The sequence below is a fragment of the Pleurodeles waltl genome, chromosome 4_2 (genome assembly GCF_031143425.1).
Source record: "Pleurodeles waltl isolate 20211129_DDA chromosome 4_2, aPleWal1.hap1.20221129, whole genome shotgun sequence".
In the NCBI taxonomy this organism is placed as follows: domain Eukaryota; kingdom Metazoa; phylum Chordata; class Amphibia; order Caudata; family Salamandridae; genus Pleurodeles; species Pleurodeles waltl.
The window spans coordinates 969,265,231-969,288,104 of NC_090443.1; the positions used below are offsets into that span (position 1 = coordinate 969,265,231).

At 45.1% G+C, this 22,874-nt stretch overlaps 2 protein-coding genes and 3 non-coding genes across 5 annotated transcripts; all 5 read right to left on the reverse strand.

Moving 5' to 3' along the window:
- Nucleotides 1-784: 784 nt before the first annotated feature.
- Nucleotides 785-3,290, reverse strand: LOC138293965 (S-antigen protein-like). The gene is made up of 2 exons (XM_069233227.1): nucleotides 3,278-3,290; nucleotides 785-1,917 (listed from the first exon to the last, which is right to left on the reverse strand). Exons 1-2 carry the CDS (start codon nucleotides 3,288-3,290, stop codon nucleotides 785-787), a joined length of 1,146 nt encoding a protein of 381 aa, XP_069089328.1.
- An 867-nt stretch (nucleotides 3,291-4,157) lies between these two features.
- On the reverse strand, nucleotides 4,158-17,552 carry RPS8 (ribosomal protein S8). Its single transcript, XM_069232806.1, has 6 exons — nucleotides 17,450-17,552; nucleotides 15,620-15,726; nucleotides 15,259-15,358; nucleotides 14,467-14,642; nucleotides 4,632-4,761; nucleotides 4,158-4,310 (listed from the first exon to the last, which is right to left on the reverse strand). The coding sequence occupies exons 1-6, from the start codon at nucleotides 17,451-17,453 to the stop codon at nucleotides 4,201-4,203; spliced, it is 627 nt and encodes a 208-aa protein (XP_069088907.1). The 5' UTR covers nucleotides 17,454-17,552; the 3' UTR covers nucleotides 4,158-4,200.
- On the reverse strand, nucleotides 4,470-4,538 carry LOC138294361 (small nucleolar RNA SNORD38). The gene has a single exon (XR_011203377.1). It is a non-coding gene; the product is annotated as a small nucleolar RNA SNORD38 (small nucleolar RNA).
- Nucleotides 11,757-11,892, reverse strand: LOC138294415 (small nucleolar RNA SNORA35). Its single transcript, XR_011203424.1, has one exon. It is a non-coding gene; the product is annotated as a small nucleolar RNA SNORA35 (small nucleolar RNA).
- LOC138294363 (small nucleolar RNA SNORD46) lies at nucleotides 15,438-15,542 on the reverse strand. Its single transcript, XR_011203379.1, has one exon. It is a non-coding gene; the product is annotated as a small nucleolar RNA SNORD46 (small nucleolar RNA).
- Nucleotides 17,553-22,874: the final 5,322 nt, after the last annotated feature.

The window sequence follows — 22,874 nt, forward strand, 5'->3', positions numbered from 1 at the left end:
GTCCCAATGGGCTCTGTCATATCGCGCTAGGAGTGCCTGCGAGTTGGCGATGCGCCATTGATTTGCAGCTTGTGCTGCAACCCTTTTCCCCGCTGCATCAAACTTGCGGTTCTCCTTGTCAGGAGGTGGTGCGTCGCCTGATGTGTGCGAGTTGGCTCTTTTACGAGCTGCTCCTACGACAACTGAATCTGGTGTCAGTTGTGATGTAATAAAAGCAGGGTCTGTGGGCGGTGCCTTGTATTTCTTCTCCACCCTTGGAGTTATTGCTCTGCTTTTAACTGGCTCCTTAAAAATTTGTTTAGCGTGCCTTAGCATTCCTGGGAGCATAGGAAGGCTTTGATAATTGCTATGGGTGGAGGACAGGGTGTTAAAGAGGAAGTCATCCTCGATAGACTCTGAATGTAGCGATACATTATGAAACTCTGCTGCCCTAGCTACCACCTGTGCATATGCTGTACTGTCCTCAGGTGGTGAGGGCTTAGTGGGGTACGACTCAGGGCTATTGTCCGATACTAGAGCGTCATAGAGATCCCATGCGTCCTGATCATCTTGGCTCATGGTGGTATGTGCTGGTGATTGTGGCGGAGTCTGTGCCGGCGATATATGAGTTGCCGGTGGTGGAGTTACCTTCTTTACCACTTTTGCTTGTGGTGTCTTTTCTTGTTGTTGGAAATCTAGTTTCCTTTTTCTTCTGATTGGGGGAAGAGTGCTGATCTTCCCTGTACCACTTTGTATAAAGATCCGCTTTTGTGTGTGATCTACATCCGTTGTTTGTAATTCCTCCTCAAATCTGTGTCTTTGTAGTTGGGAGGACAGTGATGGCTCCTCCGAGTAGGAACTTAGGTTCGGTGCCGGTGCCGTCTCTGGGCCGAGCAGGTTCGGTGCCGGTGCCGTCTCTGGGCCGAGCAGCTTCGGTGCCGGTGCCGTCTCTGGGCCGAGCAGCTTCGGTGCCGGTGCCGTCTCTGGGCCGAGCAGCTTCGGTGCCGTTGCCGTCTCTGGGCCGAGCAGCTTCGGTGCCGTTGCCGTCTCTGGGCCGAGCAGCTTCGGTGCCGTTGCCGTCTCTGGGCCGAGCAGCTTCGGTGCCGTTGCCGTCTCTGGGCCGAGCAGCTTCGGTGCCGTTGCCGTCTCTGGGCCGAGCAGCTTCGGTGCCGTTGCCGTCTCTGGGCCGAGCAGCTTCGGTGCCGTTGCCGTCTCTGGGCCGAGCAGCTTCGGTGCCGTTGCCGTCTCTGGGCCGAGCAGCTTCGGTGCCGTTGCCGTCTCTGGGCCGAGCAGCTTCGGTGCCGTTGCCGTCTCTGGGCCGAGCAGCTTCGGTGCCGTTGCCGTCTCTGGGCCGAGCAGCTTCGGTGCCGTTGCCGTCTCTGGGCCGAGCAGCTTCGGTGCCGTTGCCGTCTCTGGGCCGAGCAGCTTCGGTGCCGTTGCCGTCTCTGGGCCGAGCAGCTTCGGTGCCGTTGCCGTCTCTGGGCCGAGCAGCTTCGGTGCCGTTGCCGTCTCTGGGCCGAGCAGCTTCGGTGCCGTTGCCGTCTCTGGGCCGAGCAGCTTCGGTGCCGTTGCCGTCTCTGGGCCGAGCAGCTTCGGTGCCGTTGCCGTCTCTGGGCCGAGCAGCTTCGGTGCCGTTGCCGTCTCTGGGCCGAGCAGCTTCGGTGCCGTTGCCGTCTCTGGGCCGAGCAGCTTCGGTGCCGTTGCCGTCTCTGGGCCGAGCAGCTTCGGTGCCGTTGCCGTCTCTGGGCCGAGCAGCTTCGGTGCCGTTGCCGTCTCTGGGCCGAGCAGCTTCGGTGCCGTTGCCGTCTCTGGGCCGAGCAGCTTCGGTGCCGTTGCCGTCTCTGGGCCGAGCAGCTTCGGTGCCGTTGCCGTCTCTGGGCCGACCCTTTTGTGCGGCACTTTCTCGGTCCCGAGATTGCTGCGTTCCTGTGTCTCGACCTGAGTCGGACGATCTCGGCACCAGCTCGCCCTTTTTCGGTGCCGATGGACGGTCACCTACTTTATGGGTTGAGCCATGGCCTGTTGGCAGTGGCGTCCCCTGGGCTTTGTCTGGTCTTTCGTGTGTTTCTTTCAACGTCTTACTCACGGTTGGTTGCTCGTCGACTTCTTTGGAATCAGAATCGCGGATGGAGAAAGTTTCTTCTCCTCCTTCCTCCTCGAACCCTTGTCGTCCTGTCGGCGTGGAAGCCATCTGTAACCTCCTGGCTCTTCGGTCCCTGAGCGTTTTTCTCGACCGAAACACGCGACAGGCCTCACGACTCTTCCTTGTGCTCGGGGGACAGGCACAAGTTAGACCAAATGTTGGTCTGTATAAGGATATTTACTGTGACATTTAGGACAGAATAGGAACGGGGTCCGTTCCATCAGTCTCGATGTTGCACGCGGTCGGGCCGACCAGGCCCCGACGGGGGATCGAAAATACCCCGAAGGGTTACCGGAGCTCTTTAAGGCTCGGTGTCGATTTGCCCTAACTATCCCAATACCGAACTAAACAATACCGACGAATTTTCCGTTGATTGACTAACTTTCCGACCCGAAACACGGAGCGAAAAGGAACACGTCCGAACCCGATGGCGGAAAAAAAACAATCTAAGATTGAGTCGACGCCCATGCGCAATGGAACCAAAGTGGGAGTCCCCCCCTCGGTCTCGTGACTCGAAAAGACTTCTTCGAAGAAAAACAACTTGTAACACTCCGACCCAACACCGGACGGCGGACTATGCACAGCATGTGTATCTGCAGCTACACATGCCACCGAACATGAGGTTTCTCCGTACCTTCAGGCTGGGCTCATTCCTCACTTCGGAGATATAGAAGCACTGCATGAAGTTCGCACTGGAGGTCTTGATTTACTTTGAATTATGTTTCACACGGCCACATTATTTCTAGACTTCCCAGCAAACTCAAATCAATTACTACACATCACCATGAGAAAACGTGGAACAAGTAAAATAGTGTAAAACCTATAACTAAAGTCGTTACAATGGGCACACCAAATAGGAGTATACAAAACAGAGGTGGGATGAAGTCCAAAGATTTAAGTACCCGAAGAAAAACGTTCACATGCAAGAAAATTCCCCTCCTTCTCCACCCGTAACTAAGCATAAAGAAACAAACCGGTTTTACACCCTCTTCCAATAGAAAAGTCAGCACTACAGATCCTGAGGCAATATGTGAAGGCTGATTACAATGTAACATGTGTGCACATATTCCGGAACAGATGGCATAGTACCACAGACCCTAGACTTTCTTTGATCCAGGTCACTCTGCAAGGGTCAAGGTGAAATAGGTGAGATACCTGGCATGAGCATGCGGTGTGGACATCTGGGAGAAAACGAGTAGTCAAGTTTGCATGGCAATGAGGAAATCGGAAGTGCTGCTCCGATGTAGAGCTCTTGGTTGGCTGCTAAAAGCAAACTTTTTTGGGGAGGAGAGTTGAGGGTCAGTCAACCAGTGGCAAGTGCGGTTCCACTTATGGTGGACTAAAACAAGGTCATTAATAACTGGAGGCGAGCCGGAAGAGAATGTAGGTCATACACTTCTTCACTGCTGAGGGAGGCATGGCAAGGCACTGGCAAGGACTACTGGCATCAGAACCTTCAGAATGTACACTCCACATTTATAGTTAGCGAGAAGGCTATTGGGAATGGTGTCACCCACAAAACGAGAAAGCCTTGAACTGATCTGTTGTCCATAACCAAAATAAGCATTCACCATCCCTTTTACTGTTTTCAGCACCCTGTTGCCAAGCTTGCACCGCCCTACACTTTCAGGAGTTCAATTAATGTTTGTAGAGATGTGCTACTGCGTTTGTCCTTTGCTGAATGACTCATCACACTGGGGGATGGAGGAAATGGGTAGGTGTCAGACCTAATGTAGGTCATCCATGACCCGAGCAGTGCCAAGGTCCAGTGTAGCTAGTGTCAAGCACTGCGATTAGGCATCACTGCCAAGGCCTTGTCTCCCTGATCCCTCCACATGCAAAAGGGCCCCCTACATTAACTGTATTCAATAATTTCCATGATTAAGTGGCACTACCTAGTAAGAGTGTCCTAGTGCTGGGACGTTTGCATCCTTCACGTTAGTACCAGCTTAGAAGTGAAATAGTCCACATCATAAAGATAAGCTAAGCCGGAAACCTGGATATTGGAGCTCCACAGAACAGACAGGACACCACGTTCAAACACAAGTTTATTGATGTTATATTGTAGACCTGGACATTCATTTGCCTTTCTTGGCTTTGATCTTTCGAAGGTAGAACTCCAACTCTTTGCCTTCCAAGAGATAACCATCTGCCCGACCACATTGACCCGGTCTGGAAGCTATACAGGCTGCAAAATAACATTGTGGACATCAGCTCAGTGCAAAGTTACTGCATGCTACAGTCATGTATACAATGCGGACATTTTTAATAGGCCGTTTGCGTATCCCCCGACAATTAAATGTAAACTGCCGCACGGAAAGCAGTGACCGTGCATTCTATACCAGTCTTCATCAGATTTCCGATTGTCCTCACTTAAAATTCAGTAGCAGAACTGGACAAAGATATCATCACGAGAAGACACCCGGTCAAGCAGCACAGCACCATAACGCGCCCCCCCCACCTCGAGAATCCCTTACCACACACCCATGTACTTTTGGGCCAAACTCACCAAGAAGCTTTCCCTGCTGGAACTGCTCTTCAAGCAGAGGGCTGATCTTCGCCGTCTTTTTACGCTCTTCATATTTCTTCTGGATCTTTTTTGATCTTTTTTTGTTGAGGATCTCCTCCTCTTCAGGAGTCTGCAGGAAAGTAAACATTGGTGAGGTGATAGACCGCGTATGAAGCTTGCACCCAATGTCTGCACATTGTCGTGCCACCCAAGGGATGGTTCAATCCATGTTCTACCCTACTTGAGTGGGGCAGGGAAGCAACAGATGGCAGAGAGTTTGGGTGTGTCCTAAAGAAGCGCCAAGAGGCTTACAGGAAATAATGGTCAACCCAAGCAGGAAGAAAGGGGGGCACCAGTAAGGACGTGGTTTACCCTTCAAGGAACCACTATGCCAGTACATCATGAATGTGGTATCACTGCCATTATATTGCACTCTATCCATTTTTCTTTGGATGGTTGCCTCAAGTGCACTGGGGGGGGTTACAAGAGGATCAGCCTAGTTACTTCATCTTATCATACAGACAGTACATTAAAGTGACCTGAACTAAACAAATTCCTGTAAGAAAGAAAACCAGTCACCCATTCTTGCATATCACGTTACTTGTCTATTTTGACTCCTGCTTCCACAATTCTATTCCTATAGCATACTTTTTTAGCGTTTGCTCTATATAATTTCCTTTATGGATATAAGGAGGTGCCATCTTTCCTAGTATGAATAAAGATACAAAGCTTAAAGATGAATTCTGCAATAGAAGCATGTAGTCTATGTCTTTTTTGTAGTATGGAATGTGATTGCATCAGGGAGTTCTCTTACTGATGCAGTTCCGTTCCAATTCTGTTGGAATGTTTCCATTTGTTTTCCTGGTGTGAGGCAGTTTACCTGAACCTCTCATCAGATGACTACTGTAGCCGTGGCTCGTTATTTCACTACACTTTGAAAAGGATAATGACTCAAGCTTCTTGAAGCGGCGCTTAAAGTACAATCTTTCTTACATTGCGCCAGCACCACAAGGCGTTGTAGTCACAACAGACATTCTAATAAGAAAAGCAACAGCTCTTGGAGGGACCACCGTTTATATTGTGCCCATCCTCTGAAACCTGAAGATACAATGTTGTACCGTATACAATGCAGCCCAGATGACTAGGTAAGGTAGCCCTTACATCTAGAGGATGTAAATAGTAGCCAATATCTACTCCCCAGTTAATTCAGGTTTTTTCAATCCCCTTCAATCTTTCTTCTCTCCCTCATACTGACCTGTTTATTATTCACACAAAAAAAAAAAAAAAAAAAACACAACCATGTCATTGCTTTTTAGGTCGAGCCTAGGCAGCGCACATGCGCTGTCTCAACATGTCGTCATCTGCTTCCGTGGGCTACCACCACACCCATCTCACACCTACCACTTTTATTTGTTCCTTGGCCTGACTTTCAAAAGTCCCTTGATCCTGTAGATAAGTGATTTACGTTTGTCCCGCCTTGAGGCTGTTTTGTTACTACCTTGGAGAATGACCCTGCTACATGGATTATTGCACGATTGCCCATATACTCTAGTGCAGCACACTACTTTATTTTGTCGCTTCGCACTCGTGTCCGTATGTTGTCTCTGGGCATGTTCTTTGTGGTGTCTGCGCCCAAAGGCTGCAAGCTGGAGGGCGTTTTTATATATTTTTTCCTCTCAAGTTTAATATAGCACAAATTCGATCGGCGGAGTACTCGACATGAGTACCCCTTCTGTACAAGTTTAGCAGGTAAAAAAAGAAGAAAAAAATATATACCAGCTGAAGCATCGTAAACAGGAGGACATTTCCTTCTTGCCCATACTAAGCCTGTTCAGCCCACCAAAGCGTTCAGCACAACATGCTCTTTCCAGGTGATCTCTGGGTCCCCACACTAGGTTGCCCTTTCCGTTTTCATGTGGTTATGCTCTCTAGGGGCAGACTTTCAGAAATTTTATTTATAGGAAGGTAGCCTCTTTCTAGCCGTGTTACCCCCACTTTTGGCATGTTTGTGAGTATATGTCAGGGTCTTTTCACTGTCTCACTGGGATCCTGCTAGCCAGGGCCTAGTGCTCATAGTGAAAATCTTATGTTGTCAGTGTGTTTGTTATGTCACTGGGATCCTGCTAGGCAGGACCCCAGTACTCAATAGTATGTGCCCTGTATGTGTTCCCTGTTTGGTGCCTAACTATCACTGAGGCTCTGCTAACCAGAACCTCAGTGTTTATGCTCTCTGCTTTCTAAATTTGTCACTGCAGGCTAGTGACTAAATTTACCAATTCTCATTGGCACACCCATATAATTCCCTTGAATATTGTACTTAGGTACCCAGGGTATTGGGGTTCCAGGAGATCCTATGGGCTGCAGCATTTTTTTTGCCACTCATAGGGAGCTCAGAATTCTTACAGGCCTGCCACTGCAGCCTGAGTGAAATAACGTCCACGTTATTTCACAGCCATTTTACACTGCACATAAGTAACTTATAAGTCACCTATATGTCTAACCTTCACTTGGTGAAGTTTGGGTGCCAAGTTAGTGTGTGGGCACCCTGGCACTAGCCAAGGTGCCCCACATCGTTCAGGGCAAATTCCCCGAACTTTGTGAGTGTGGGGACACCATTACACATGTGCAGTATACATAGGTCACTACCTATGTATAGCGTCACAATGGTAACTCCAAACATGGCCATGTAACTTGTTTAAGATCATGGAATTGTCACCCCAATACCATTCTGGTGTATTTTTTTTTTGGGGGGGGGGGGGGGGGGGGGGGGGAGGAGAAGACAATTCCATGATTCCCCCGGTCTCTAGCACAGAACCCAGGTACTGCCAAACTGCCTTTCTGGCGTTTCCACTGCAGCTGCTAACCCCTCAGACAGGATTCTGCCCTCCTGGGGTCTAGGCAGCCCTGGCCCAGGAAGTCAGAACAAAAGGATTTCCTCAGAGAGGGTGTTACACGATCTCCCTTTGGAAATATATGTGAAGGGCTGGGGAGGAGTAGCCTCCCCAAGCCTCTGGAAATGCTTTGATGGCCACAGATGGTGCTAATCTCTGCATAAGCCTAGCTCTCTTAGTTGTTGCAGAATCCTAAGCTTCTTCCATCCGGAGGCAGCTTCCTGGGCTCTCTAGAGACAAACTATATAGTTATGACTTACAAATGCTATTTTTTGTGGTCCCCTCTAGGGGCTGTTCTGAGCATTACAGTCAAGATAATACAATATTTGCTGCACTCGGAAACTCACCCTATAATGCTTTATATTGCATTTTTTACAAAAGATTTTTGCGCATAACTCATCGTGTGGTGGTCCTAGAACAATGGGACCACAAAGGAACAAGCAGCACGACGTGCTCCGCATGGCCATCTCTGGGGTCCCCACACTAGATGAGGGGGACCCCAAAATATAAATTATGGCTATATTTGTTAAAGATGTAGAAATAAGGTAAATGGAAGTGCTTGTTATTTAGAGGATCACTGGAATTGTGTGACAGTATCAAATTATATGACAGGGTTGACTAATGTGTGGCAAGAAAAGTCCAGGAATGCATTTACAATGGAAATAGCACCAACTCAACCAAATACAAGACATATTGCATTGCAAATGCTTGTTTAACTGACCTGTTATCCACATCTGCCCTTATCCACCCAACTGCCATAGCCAATAGCTCTCCCTATCGGCAAAACCCTTTGACCACCCCTTCAAAACTTAAAAGTAGCCATAGAACCGCAGTCACCACAACTGGCTTTCTAATAAATCTTAAGCGCCAAGGGCTGATATCCTCTCAGTCAGCATCACTCCCATCTCTGGGTAAGCAGCAAAAGGGCTTAGACACAAGGGTATGTAGGAAAATGCTACTTGCATGGTTACCCCCTTAGTTTTAGCCAACTTTGATTAGAAGTGTGCTGGGACCCTGCTAACTAGGCCCCAGCACCGGTTTTCTTTCCCAAAAAAAAATTTATAAAAAAAAATACATCTTTGTTCCCAAAATTGGTACAGCCCTGCCACACAGTTAAGTCCCTTGTAAAAAGGTACCCCTGGTACCAAGGGCCCTGTGGCCAGGGAAGGTCCTAAGGGCTGCTGCATGTATTATGCCACCCTGCCTTGCAGTTTGTGTGCGCTGGTGGGGAGAAAAAGGCTAAGTCGACATGGCACCCCTCTTAGTCATAAGCTTGTAGCCACCCTCAGGAACAGTAGCCACTGGTTACTGTCCTCTAACCTTAACACACCTCTAAATTTAGTATTTAGGGACGGCCCTGAACCCAGCTCTTCAGATTCCTTACTACCTCAAAAAAGAAGCTGCCAACCCTGCTGGGAAGAGGAGACCCCCAACTGACTCTACCCCAGCCCTACCTGCCGGCCTCCTGCTTCAAAAATCTGCAAAAGTAGTAAAGCGTTCTACAGGACCAGTGACCCCTGAAAAGCCTTCAGCGGACTACCTGCATCACTGAGGACTAAAAAACTCCAGTGGACAGCAGACCTGTCCAACAAGAAGAAAGAGCAAATATTCCAGAAGCGCGAGTCCAAAACTACTCTGCACCTGACGCCCCTGTCCAGAGGAACCAACTAGCCAGAGAGGACCCCCCCCCCAGGCGATTCCGACCAGGTGTCCACCCTGGGCTGACCTCTCCACGACAACGCCAGCAGAGGGAATCCCGAGGACCCCCCTGACTGCGACGGCCAAGGACGAAGATATCCGACGCCCGGAGAAGCATTGCACCCGCAGCCCCAAGTCTCGAGAGTAACAGACCACCAGTGACCTGTCTCCATAGGCACCCATGTTATGTTGGCTCCTGTTTGACATCTGCACCTAACCGGCCCTGTTGCTGGTGCTGGGTGTATGGGGGTTATCTTGAACCCCCAATGGTGGACTACCTATGCCCCGGAGACTGAACCTGTAAGTCTATTACTTACCTCCAAAACTGTACTGTACTTTCTTCCCCCAGTAAGAATTGTAAATTGCACTGTGTCCACTTGTAAAATAGCTTTTGTAATTTTAAAGAAAACTGTATGTATTGTCAATTTGATTCAAAGTACTGAACTTACCTGTGCAAAGTACCTTTCATTTAATGTACTTATCTGCAAACTGAAGCTTTTGATTCTAGAAATAAACAGGATATTTTTCTATATAAAAACATATTGGTCTGGAGTTAAATCATTGGGTGTTTTCCCTTACTGCTTTGTGTGAGTGTGTACAACAAATGCTCAACACTACCCTCTGATAAGCCTAACTGCTCGACCACAAAACTACAGAGCATTAGTATATGTTATTGTCTCAAGCCTCTGGGGAACCCCTGGATTCTGTGCTGGAGTGACTAAAAGGAACTTTACTTTAAAACTTTTAAGGCCAAGTACATGGCAGTGATGCCAGGAGACCCCAATTGTGGAGAGAGGTGGTGAGAACATGGGTCATGCAAGCATACAGCGGTTATCAGGGATCGTAATTTAGTAGTGTTCAATGCAAAAGTGGAAAGCTGCTGAGCATTCATGTGTGCAGCAGTTTTAAAGAAGAGGTTGTTTTAGAAACATGCTGTGACAGATCTGGGATACTGCATGGTCATTGAGGAAGGATTAGTGCTGGATGTTGCATGAGAAATCCACAAATATGTTAAGTCAGTAAAATTGGAAGAGGATTTAGTGTTTAACTGCGGACACATGATTAATCCATCTAGAAGGATGCGTGGCTATTAAGGTTTCTAACGGAGAATCAATGTCAAATAAAGGACCAATCACTCCAAACAGGTGGAAAATAGTAATAACGAGCATTTAAAGGGAACGTGATACAACTAATTCAGAGGCTGGTAAAGGGTCAGGTGTGGAAACATTGGCGATCAATAAACTAAGGAGGAGGTTCAGACCTCAACGTTTAAGTTGAGGAAGTGTAGGTCGATGTCGCAGCCTGTGTAATGGGCAGTTAGTGTGTCCGTCTTGGGCTACTTTAATTCAGCGAAAGCCATTAACTGAAATTTGGCAGGCAAAAAAAAAAAAAATATGGAGAGGAGTCGTGGAAAACAAAATGGTTCCAATACAATAGTTTGTGTTCCCACCACACCGAAAACCATTGCCGTTTCCTTTGCTTGCCCAGCACCAGCCCATAACTAGCATTTTGGACAAAAGCTACTACCCATTTGTGACTGTCGCCATGTATGGGTCTTTTAAGGGACCCCCACGGGATCCTAAAATAAAGCAGTCTGTTGTGCCCAAAAATTGAGGGGGGGGGGGTCTCATGGAAGCACAATTTTCTTGGTGAGACAGCGAGGCAGGGACTGCTCAGCAGGATTTTTTTTTTTTAAACAAATCTGTATCAGCTACCAGGGTTGAACTACATAGCTGACGACTGTCAAAGTTACTTTTAAAGGTGCTCTGGAGCAGCCCACTGGGGAGTTGAGTTCGGCTGAAGCTGCACTAACCAGCACTGCCGCCTCTGGATAGTTTTCCTGGAAAGGTTTACGGCCCTTTTGAATTCTAATTATTTTCGATGGATATTTTTACGAGGGTTGATCATGTGTTAAGATGGGTCTCTTCATCACGGAAAAGAGAAACCGGTAGTTATCAGCGTTCCTGCCCAGAACCAGTGGTTCAAATAATCCAGCAGTTGCATGCTTCAACCAGACAAGTCCTTCACATCTGCCGCAGGTACCATTATATGGCAGAAGGAATCCTCGATAAGCACAACTAGGTGTGCCAACAATTCACCACCGTCAGAAGCCATCGTCTCCCACATCCTGGGTGCGATGACAATTCCCCTAAGATTAGGAGATAGAGTAAAACCAAACCTTAAGGGCCCCGAGCGCTGCTTTAAGAAAAAAAAAAAAAAAGAAGAAAAAAAAAACAAAACACAACAACAACATATGGACCGACTTCAACGCACCATCGGACCAAAAACAGGACCCAACAGTTTTTGGATGCCAAAACTGGTAGACACCATTTTTTTTTTGTAAGTTAAAGAATGGGGTTTGGAAATGGTGCCACGCATTCTTCAGATACAATTCCAGAATGTACAGATATTAATACCAGTAAAAACAAATGGCAAGAGGTTTGGCTACAAAAGGAGCAAGCTACAACGTGGAACACCCCCATGTCAGGACCACAAAACACCTTTCATGGCCTTGCAGGGTTAAACTATAGCAAACATGTGTACCCAGCCTTCGGAAGAGTCAGGCTACAAAGCAAAAGCCTGGCCTTTCTGCAAGATGGGGTTAATCTAGCACTGAAATAAATGACTATCCCCGAGCCACGAGACAGACCAAGGAAGCATTCAAAGTGCTTAAAAGAAACAAAATAAGAGAAATGGTGTAGGAAGCTGGCCTGGTGTGTGGTGAGTTCCCAACGTACTTACACCCTACACCAGGTCTCCCTGTGTAGTGTGGGCAGTGTCTAGAAGCCAGGCTCTCTAGAGGTAGCTGTGGATGAGCAGCCAAGGCTTGCCTAGGGAGACATGCAAAGCTCTTGTAATACCACTAGCCACACAGCACTTACACATGAAAAAACACTTGGTGTTACAAAAAGGAACTTAATTTTAGTAACAAATAACAAAAAACAAAAAAATACTAGAGGCAACCCTCAAATAGGATGTAAGTAACACTAGATATGAACATTAGTAATCAGCAATAGGCATAGACAGTGACAGAAACAGTGCAAATACACAATAGTGACCCTAGGAGGGAGCCCAAACCATACACAAACATTTGAATGCAAGCACGGGACCTCCACCTAGGCAAGTGGAATGTGTAGGGGGAATAAGGAAACCCTAAAGTTAAGTACTACAGTGCCCCCCAGTGACCAGGAAGAAAGGAGCAAGTTACAGGATTTTCTCAAACCACCCAAAAAGGAAAAAAAGAAAATGCAACACCCGGACAAGACTGCAAGAAACTAGCAGTGGATTCCTGAAGAGGACGACCTGTGGAAGAATGGGACCAAGTCCAGAAGTCAAAGAAGAGTCCAGGAGTAGGAGCTACTAAGTTCCTGGAGGATGCAGTCGACGTCCCCGGCCAGATGGAAGATTGCAGTCAGTAAAGTGGACAAGCCACCAACAAGCCTTGGCAAAGGCAGAATATGCGGTGAAGCAAAAGTGGAGCTGCCGGGGCCCAGCAAGGTCCAGAAGGACTCAACCCACAGGAGTCGTCCTAGGGGGATCGTCAGCAAAGCAGAGTTCAAAGAGGCAGCCCGCACAGGAGACCTATTTGACAAGGAACCAGGAGTCACAGAGGAGCCCACGCAGCACTACTGAAGAAGGGTCCCACGCTGCCAGAGGCACGCAGACGGCTGTTTGTCACAAGAAGAAGGGCTGGGACTACACAGTCTGACGATCCCTTGGAAGTCCAAACAAGCCTTGGTAGCTGCAAGAGACGCGGTGCATGGGGGTACTGTCTTGCGTAGGAAGGCAAGGGCTTACCCCCATCAAAGCTGAACAGATGGAAGAGAGGACCACTCCAGACCACCACCTGTGATGCAGGACCCACACACCTCAGATTGAGAGGAGATCCACACAGCCAGCCCTCGTACTTGGTGCCTGCAGATGCCAGGGATTGACTCCTTCACTCCAAGGGAGATCTCTTCTTCATTCCCATGAAGGCTTAAGACTTTTCCACCCTCAGAGGATGCACAGCCAGGGAAATGTTGCGGAAGCTGGAAGGAGCCGTGGAAACAATGTTGCAAGCAGAGCCTTCATTGTGGATGCAGATTGTCGGTCCACTCGATGTCCCACTGGCTAGAAAGCGAAGTAAGGTTGCAGAGGAGTCTTCCAAGCTGAGGACCCATTCAAGACAGAGACCCCTAAACATCCCTGAAAGGTGCTTGGGAAGGGGGTGTGTGTGGGGGGGGGGGGGGGGGGAGAATTGGTCACCTAGATTGGTGACCACCTATCAGGAGGGGCTGACGTCACCTGCCACTCAGGTGCTCCCAGAGGTCCCTGCCAACCTTGGATTCAAGAAGGGAGAACCCAGGGACCCTCTAGGAGCAGCTCTGGCCAACACCCCTGTGGCAGTGATGGATAGGGGAGTGGTCATTCCCCTTTCCATTGTCCAGTTTTGCACCAGAGCAGGGACTGGTGGTCCCTGGACTGGTGTAGACTGATTAATGCACAGAGGGCACCAAATGTGCTTTTCATGGGTACGGCATGGGTGGCATAATACACGCAGCAGCCCATGGGGATCCCCTGGTACCCCCAATGCCCTGGGAACCACATACTAGGGACTTACATGGGGGCACCAGTATGCCAAATATGGCGTGAAAGTTAGGAGGGAGAGAGCATAATCAATGGGGTCCTGGTTAGCAGGATCCCAGTGAACAGTCAAACACACTAACAGGTGGAAAATGGGGGCAATCATGCCAAGAAAGAGGGCACGTTCCTACAAGTGGGTAGTTATGTTTGGGAATGTAGTTGAGGAAGCTGATCTAGGCCTCCTTCAGGGAAAATGTTAAATCGCAAAACCACCTCACAAAAAAAAAAAAAAAAAAAAAAAAAAAAAAAAAAAAAAAAAAAAACACACCAGTCAATATACAAAGGCAATAATTAAACCTTAATATTATTGCCCAACCTGCAAGTCGCCACCATTTGCCCTTAAATCCCTAACGGGCGATAAAACGATTTGCAAACCTCATGGTAGACAATTTCCACACATTAGTGGAAGTTATAGCTTTAACTGTCCATAGAAATGTGCGCCAATTCAAGATACTGTCAACCAGCAGCAACAAGTTAAAGTTTAAACAAATATCTGAAGAGGGCAAATGCAAGAGTTAATTGCGCTCTGCAAAACTGATAAACATATCACCCCCAGAGCACGCCATGCAAGTTTGAGTCAACGCATTTGCCAATAAAATGCCACCAGTAACGGTACATACCAGCTTAGCTCCTTTCTTGCGTCCAAGAGGCAAAGCAAAGTGGGCCTCATACCACTGCCTATAAGGAGTGCTGTCAATCAGGACGATGCAGTTTTTCACCAGGGTCTTCGTTCGAACAAGCTCATTGTTGGAGGCATTGTAGACAACATCAATGATCCTAGTCTTGCGGGTGCAGCCTTTCGTGAAATAAGGAACAAGTTAGACCAATGATCCAGAATATTAGATGGTATTGAGCGCTAGTAGAGTATGCTAACTGCATGACCCATACAATATAGGGTATCGGTTTACCCACAAGCATGTCACTGATGTTCAGTAGTCACTATGCAGATTCAGACAAGCAGTGTACATCACTGCAGCAAGGGATACACTTAGCGTTCCTATCAATAAACGTTTCTGGGCAGAAGAACTCCGTCAGAAGAATTAAGAAATAACTGGCAACAGCAAAATAGTTTCATATAATATGGGCAAGGATTTGGATTGCGTATCCAGACCAGGAATCCAAAGCTATGGGCGTACATATACATTTGACAATTTCAACAAGGAAATTGTACCATCTAAACTCCACCCCCCCCACCACACAAATATAAATGTACACACAATGCGCACCAATGGAAGTCTGAAGCAGGCCCCCTAAAGACTACATCTCATGGTCTCTACCACAAATGGCCTCTTTCGGGGGAGCGCCCAATAAAGCCACGTAACAGACACATGCCTTTTTAAAAATTAGCAGCTAACCATTGTTTAGCACGTTACACCCACTTGAAGCAAGTAACTCCAGGCACTGCTACTTACACTCTGAGCCCCAGGAAAAGTTCCCAGCATCCAACCTGAGGGCGCGATACTTCTTGTTACCGCCACGGACTCTTACTGTGTGAATACGTCGAGGCCCAATCTACGAAGAAGCAGCAAGATCAGCTCAAAAAGACTCAAGGATGCAACGTACGAGAAGAGTATAATACTAAACCAGGCAAAGCAAATCAGAGTAACTATGACAACCCTATCACTGGCAGATGGATAAAAAGCGACCAAAACAGTCTCATTCACCTGCCTAAGGATTCATTTTCATCACATACATTGCCTTGATTGTCGTGCATTATAAACTAATAAAATAACACTTTCCTCCTAAAAGCCCGGACAAACGACAATCACCCACCTTTGTGTTGGCAGCCGGGCGTCCCAATTCATACTTCCTTTTCTTGTGGTAGGGCTTCCTTTTGCCTCCAGTTTTGCGGCGCTTGTGCCAGTTGTCCCGTGAGATACCTGGTAGAAGAGAATGCACACAATGTTCAACATGCGTAACCTTTGGTTTCATAATCCACAAGCACATCAGTGTTCGGTACTCATGTAATCTCCACAGTAACTATACAATAAAGACAAAATTCAAACTGAAAACAAATTAAAAAATACTTCAACAACAAGTTAGTGGTTTTAGTTCTGGCATTCACGTGTCAGAAAAAAAGTTACTTATACTGTAAATAAATAAATTGTGCCTGTATTGTGGCCTTTGACAATTAAGCCAATAACCTAAACACAATGTATAACGCCCCGGAGTGAAGACGTCAGACTGTCTGATCACTTATGTCACGCATAGTATAACCAATACTCCAAAACCAGAGTACTTACTAAAGTCTGTCAGAGCAAAGAGCGAGCTAAATGGTCCACAGATCATGCAATTCCAACGGACGTCAGTGTTTACCAAGTCAAAAGTCAAGTCTCATTAGGATGCACGAGCCTCTCACATACACCACAAAACAGTGGAGTCATTGAAGAGTGATAGATAAAACAATGTGTTGGACAGGCATATTTTATGCAACAGTCTACTCTAGAAACACAAAGCTTAATCTGGTGCCTGTTCTTTGACTAGGTTTACCAACATTGTGACCAGGCCACAACAGTACGACAACGCTCAAAAACGTGACATCTCGTTAGCCCAATTCATGCAAGTGACCCCCGAATGTATACTCTAGTTTAACCGCTCTTCAACTGAGTTTAATCACTAGACACCATCGCACTATCAATGTCACATTGCGCGTCCATCCGTCACTCAAACAACTTCGGCTTAACTGCAAATATTATAGTAGTGACATTGGGGTGACAGGCCGCATCATACCACGTGGACATAAATGGGAACCGTAACAAGATTACTTTTTTGCAGCCCATTATAACTAATATCAGGCGAAAATTGAAAGCAGGGACGTGGTGAACACCTGTGCAGTTTTTAAGTAGTAAACAATACACGCAAGACAAGTTCAAAGCAAAAGTTCCAATTGCAAGCAAAAATGCTACGACAATACTTTCATGTGTTCTAATGGATAGTACTAGACCTCAAACGTCCTCATTTCTGCACCCTTTACGGTCTTAACATGAAATGCTCGATATAACCCGGCAAAATATTAGCTTTCGTAGACTCGATTATGGCAACACACGCAATACTGCACGAGTAGAAACGGACCCAGTGTAACATCGCTTCAAACATCTCTTGTGCCGGCTCACGGGAACTGCCATCTCCCTCGAGCAAGACCAAGGCTTTCCTTCGCATATATTGCTCTGTTCTTAGCCTTAGACACTTCGTTCGGGCTCTGGTGACAGACCGCTGCAGACCTTGTGCGGAGGAAGCTCCGCAGACCTTTTCAGATAACTATGATCTGCAGGAGTCCGGTTGAAGTCAGTCAGTAGTCCCTCGCCCCAAAAACCACGAGTCTTAAAACTGTGCCCTCATATCGCAGACTACCCGAACGCCTTGTAGCCATATGTTAAGAATTCGACAGGCCTCGGAGACGAGCGCACGTAAAGACCCCGGAACCATAGTAGGATCTATCATCGCCGTCTAAACTAATCAAACACAACCAAAGCATAGTCGCTACAAGCCCCGCCGTTCTCCCTACGCTACCCTGTACCCTACCGTCAACTGGCGTGGAACAGGGGACAGCTGAAAAGGCGGATTGCAACGGATTACGAGCTCAGAAGGACGGCCATCACATACCCATTCTCAGGTGCTGGCTAGAAAGAGGAAACGCAAAGGATCATGGGACAGTTTGATAGCCAGGAAATCACGCGAGAGTCTGTTCACATGAGACGTCACTCCGAAACAACGCATGTAGAAGAGCAGTAATATTAGAGGCCATCTTAAAGCAGTACCTACTTTGTAAACCCTACTCGCTGTCACGCAGACATAGACCAAAACAAAAAATAATAATAATTAAAACACCACGATCTTATAAAATGATTAAAATATATATGCGGCTACTGTTTCGTTTCGACGAACATTTTGTTTCAGTTGCATTTTAAACTTAAGTAGTAAACGTCACTTCAAGTAACGAGCGTCATTTCAGGTAACGTGCGTCACTTCATCGCACCGCCTTATAACAGAATAGCATGCATATTTATTTATAAAAAGGAATATCATAGCGTTTTCAGAAGAACAAAACGAAGCCTTCCTCACTGGTGGCCTGATTATCGGGTGCAAGATCATGCTTTTTGGCACAGCACAAACATTTAAAACATTTTTTTAAGATGTTTTTTATTGAGTCAAATAAAAGAACATTAACTTAACATTGCCAGGACAGAGATATGCAGTTGTGAATCTATATGCATAAAGAATATTGTACTTATAAATGCATATTAAACATGTAAATGAATTAGGCATTTACAGCAAGATAGTATCAAAGACTCCAAGTTTGAATAAAGAAAGAGAGAGGGAGAAGAGCTATAGGGATTGAAAAGGTAATCAAGTGATAGCCATGTAGAGAGAGAGGTAATAGACATTATTTACAGCGAATGTAAGATGAAATAAGTATATATAAGAAGAAAAACAGAAAATATATTGACATTTTTTAAAAAGGAGGAGAAAAACCCATTTCCTTCGCAGTGCGTGAGAGGTAGTTACTTAATGGCAACCATAGCTGATGACGTTTGAAGAATGTTCCTGTTGAATCAAGCTTGTAGCTGTCAAGTCTATGATGATAACATACAGAATTCCACCACTGTCTGAGAGTAATGTTCTCCGAAGATTTCCAGTTAGAAGTAATAATAGAGATTGCAATAGAAAGCAAAGGTCCACCAATTTTCCAAGAGGCCTGAATGAACTCCAGATATCGTGTATGCCACCCAAAAACAGTAATTCAAATGACATTGGTAAGGAGAGCTGAGCTATTGCTGAAATGCGAGACCATATTGAGGACCAAAAAGTAGATGGGGATGGACAAGAAAAAAACATGTGAAAGTCAGTACCCTGCTGTGTGTGGCAGCACCAACAATTGTCATTTTGTGCAAGTTTGAGTTTGTAAAGGCGTACAGGAGTGTAGAAAAGTCTATTATGAAAAAAATATAGGGTCTGTGTGGGGCTTGCAGTGCGTGCAGTGGAATGTATCTTATACCATATTCTATCCCATAAAAAAGTTGGCCAAACAACACCAAGATCTGATTTCCACAATGTCTCAATAGGTGATTTGAGTCTAGGTGAAACAGACGTTCTTAAAAGTTTATAAATTCCAGCTGCCCTAGGATAATTAGAAGTTACAATCAGGTGTGGAGATGATGCAAGAGAAGAATGATTATGATGTATAAGTTTATGGAGGGCCTCTTGGACTAGAGTAGAAAGAATGATATATTGGGATTTCATGCAAATAAGGAGATTATAAATTGTTGAGAGAGTAGTAAAAGGGATGAGAGAGTCTTTATGATATAATTGGGAAATGAGAAGAATATCTTTAGTCATCCAATCCCTTCCAACACAAGGTTTTACCTTGTTTCCTAAGCAAACTATTGTGCTAAATAGGACTGTTAAAGAATTGATTAATGGGGGTAAGATGCAAAATAAAAAAAGGTTTCAGTAAGTTGACTGAATGGGAGATAGTGAAGGGCAACCAGAATTTTGGGGGGTTAGACATAAATATAATGTGTTTATAGGAAAAGGGAGAAATAAATGTTTCTTCCAAAGAGAACCATAGCTTTTGAGGGGCATCATCAAGTGTAGATAAATAGGGATGTATTTGCTTAATACCAAAAGATTTGTGATAAGTAAAAAAGTCAGGAAAATTAACTCCACCTTGTACTTTAGGAAGTTTTAATTTTGAGAGAGAGATTTGGGATTGTTTACCGTTCCACAGGAACTTGGATAGAATTTTATAAATTGAACTAAAAAATTGTTTAGGTATCTTAATAGGAAGCATCATAAGGAAGAAGTTAATGACAGGGAGAAGCATCATCTTAATGGTGCCCAAGCAGCCCCACCACGTGAGAGATAACAGAGACCATTTCTGTGTGAGATTTACAAGCTTTGCAGATAAGATTTCTAAGTTATTCTTTAATGTATCCTTGAGAGTAGAGCAGTACCATACCCCCAGGCATTCAATCTTAGAAGAATTCCAAGATAATCCTGCATCAAGGAATACAGAGCCAGTGCAATGAGCATTAAGTGGTAAGATCACTGTTTTGTCTATATTAAGTTTATAGCCAGATACATCAGAATATAAGTTGAGCTCATGCAGGAATGCAGGAAGAGAAGTGTCAGTGTGAGACATGAACAAAAGAATATCATCAGCATATGCCATAAATTTGAGGTGTGCATTATTAATTTGAAACCCCGTAAATTGCTCAGATGTTTTTAATTGGTATAGAAAAGGTTCAAGATCCCAAACAAATAGTAAAGGAGATAATGGGCATCCCTGACCAGTACCCCTTTTAAGAGGGAAAAAAGAAGATCAGATACCAGTTGTTATAACCGAGGAACATGGTGAGTAATAAAGAATGGATATAAAGTGTCGGAATTTAGGCCCATATTTATACTTTTTTAGCGCTGCATTTGCGTCGTTTTTTTACACAAAATCTGCACAAAATTACAAAATACTATTGTATTTTGTAAGTTTGCGCAGATTTTGTGTCAAAAAGGGCGCTAACATGGCGCTAAAAAAGTATAAATATGGGCCTTAGTACCTAGTCCATGCCATTCCAATGCCTTCAACAAGAAACCCCAGTAGACCCCATTGAAGGCCTTTTCCGCATCCAGTGATAAAGCTGCCAGAGGAATCTTAAGTTTAGATGCCTTGTTAATATTATTTTAAAAAGTACGGGAATTATCTGCTACATTTCTATTAGGGAAATAGCACCGATTTCAGAGTTGACCATATGTTGCAATAAACCTTTACTCAGAAAGATATAAAGCCTAGAATGGGAATGGTGGGTAGGAGAATAAAAAGAGTATTCCAAGAGGTCGGGATTGCATACTCTCCAGGGATCAGAGAGAGAATGCTGTCAAATAAAGTTTTTAAAAGCTTTGTGGGAGGCATGTGGAATGAAATGTGACGTGGAACGTCTGTCCAAAAATGGATCGAGAATTTGGTTGCAGTCACCCCCTATTAGTAAATTGTTTGAGGAATGTTCAGAGACAATATGTGAAAGATTCTTTCAAAAATTTGGATCCGGATGTGTGGGGCCGTATATATTTAGGATAGTAAGAGAAATATTGTCAATTGTAAATGTAACAAGTACCCAGCGACCTTCTCTATCTTGATGCTGTGAAATTATGATAGCTTTGAGAGATTTATGACAGAGTATAATTACCCCATTTGTGTTTGTGGTGGAAGGGGAATAGAAAATGTCCCCCACCCATTGTTTTTTAAGCTTAATTGCCTCAGAGTCATTGAGGTGAGTCTCTTGCAAAAAAGCAATGTGGCATTTCAAACAAGCTAGGTGATATAAGACACGCTGACATTTAATGGGGTGTTTAAGCCCCTTAACATTCCAAGTAACAGTTCTAAGTTGCATAACAAGAAGTATTAATAAACAACTGCTGTAATAAGGAAAAAACTAGGCATATCAATTTTGCAAAAGCAAAGAAATAGGAAAGAAACAAGATGGTAAAGAAAAAGAAAATGAGGAAGATGACCTCCAGAAGTTGTATATACATGAATGTGACAATACAGGGACTAAAGTCCACGAAAGCTAAAGAAGACAAGATAGAAAGTGAATACCCCGAAAGGTAGAGGGTCAGCGGAGAACCTGAAAAGACAGGCAAGAGCTGCTTCAGCACAAGAAAAGTGATATTAGATATTAAAACATATGAAGGCGAGTTTCATGGAAGAAAAAAAAAACATACAAACAAAAAATGTGCCATTCAGGAGACCAAATAGCGTAATAACTACAGTAAAGGAGTGTGACATGAAGAACAAAAAAAAATCAAAGCTTACCAGTGGAACTTGTAGGAGAACAATTTGGATGGTGAGAAAGTGATACAGTTGGGAAAGTAACACAAGGATTGCACAAAGAACATTGTCTTAAAAAAATAATAAGAAAATAAGAAGATGCAGAGAAGGAAAACCATGGAGATAAAAACTAAACATAAAGGACATTAAATACAAATTAAATTATATCTTCAAGTAATTGCAGATGCTCCTAGTTCCATTGCTTCTGTTTTGTGTTGGTTAATAAAAGTTTGTAGTCCTGAAGGTTCCTCAAACAAGTAAGATTTGTCCTTGAATGTAATTTTGAAAAGGCATGGGTGAAGAAGAACATATCGAATATTCACGGATTTGAGTTGTGGACGTAAGTCCAAAAACTGTTTGCGACGTGCAGCTGTAGCAGGAAAGAAGTCTTGTGTGAAAAACACTTTATGACCGGACCATAGCAAAGTGCCCCTCTTTTTGACTTCCGAGAGTATTTGCATCAAGTCAGTAAATTGGAGAAAGAGAATAATAATGCCTCTAGGATGTGCACGAGGGCCAGTTGAAGTCTGTGGACCTAAACGATGTGCCCGTTGGATAGAGAGGGTAGAGGTAGAAGGCAAGCGAATAATTGAAGGTATTGCTGTTTGAAGGAATGCAATCATGTTAGAGCCTTCCGAACCTTCTGGAATCCCAAAAAAGGCGAAGATTATTTCTCCTATTTCTGTTTTCTAAGTTTCCAGTAAGCCTTTTAAGTTGAGCTATGTCCTTGGAGATCTGAGGATTGACAGTGTTATGTTACAATCTTCAAGGTTACTGACTCTCTGTTCCAGAGTACAAATTTGTTGTTCGTGTTGGGACCATTGCTCCTCAATACGTTGCAAAGAGGCATTAGTGTCCATCATAAAGGGCTTTAATGCATGCAATTCCTCCATGACATCATCTAGAGTAAGATGTGTAGGTGGTTTTGAGGGAGAATCAAGGTCTTTATTTGGGCGCTTGACGGAGGAGGTGTTAGGTGCTTTTTTCGCAATTGCGCCTGCAGCATGACATGAAGAGGCGCTATCCTTTAAAAAGACTGCAGCACTATCCATTGTTAAAGCTGATGGTAGAGAAGATTTAGTTATATGTATGCGCACCACTCGAAGAGGATTATTAGACTTGGAGGAAGATTATGACTGGCTGCTCTGAGAATTATGTGGTCTCCCCATAAAAGCCAGCAGCAATTTGGTGATAGGAAGCCAGCAA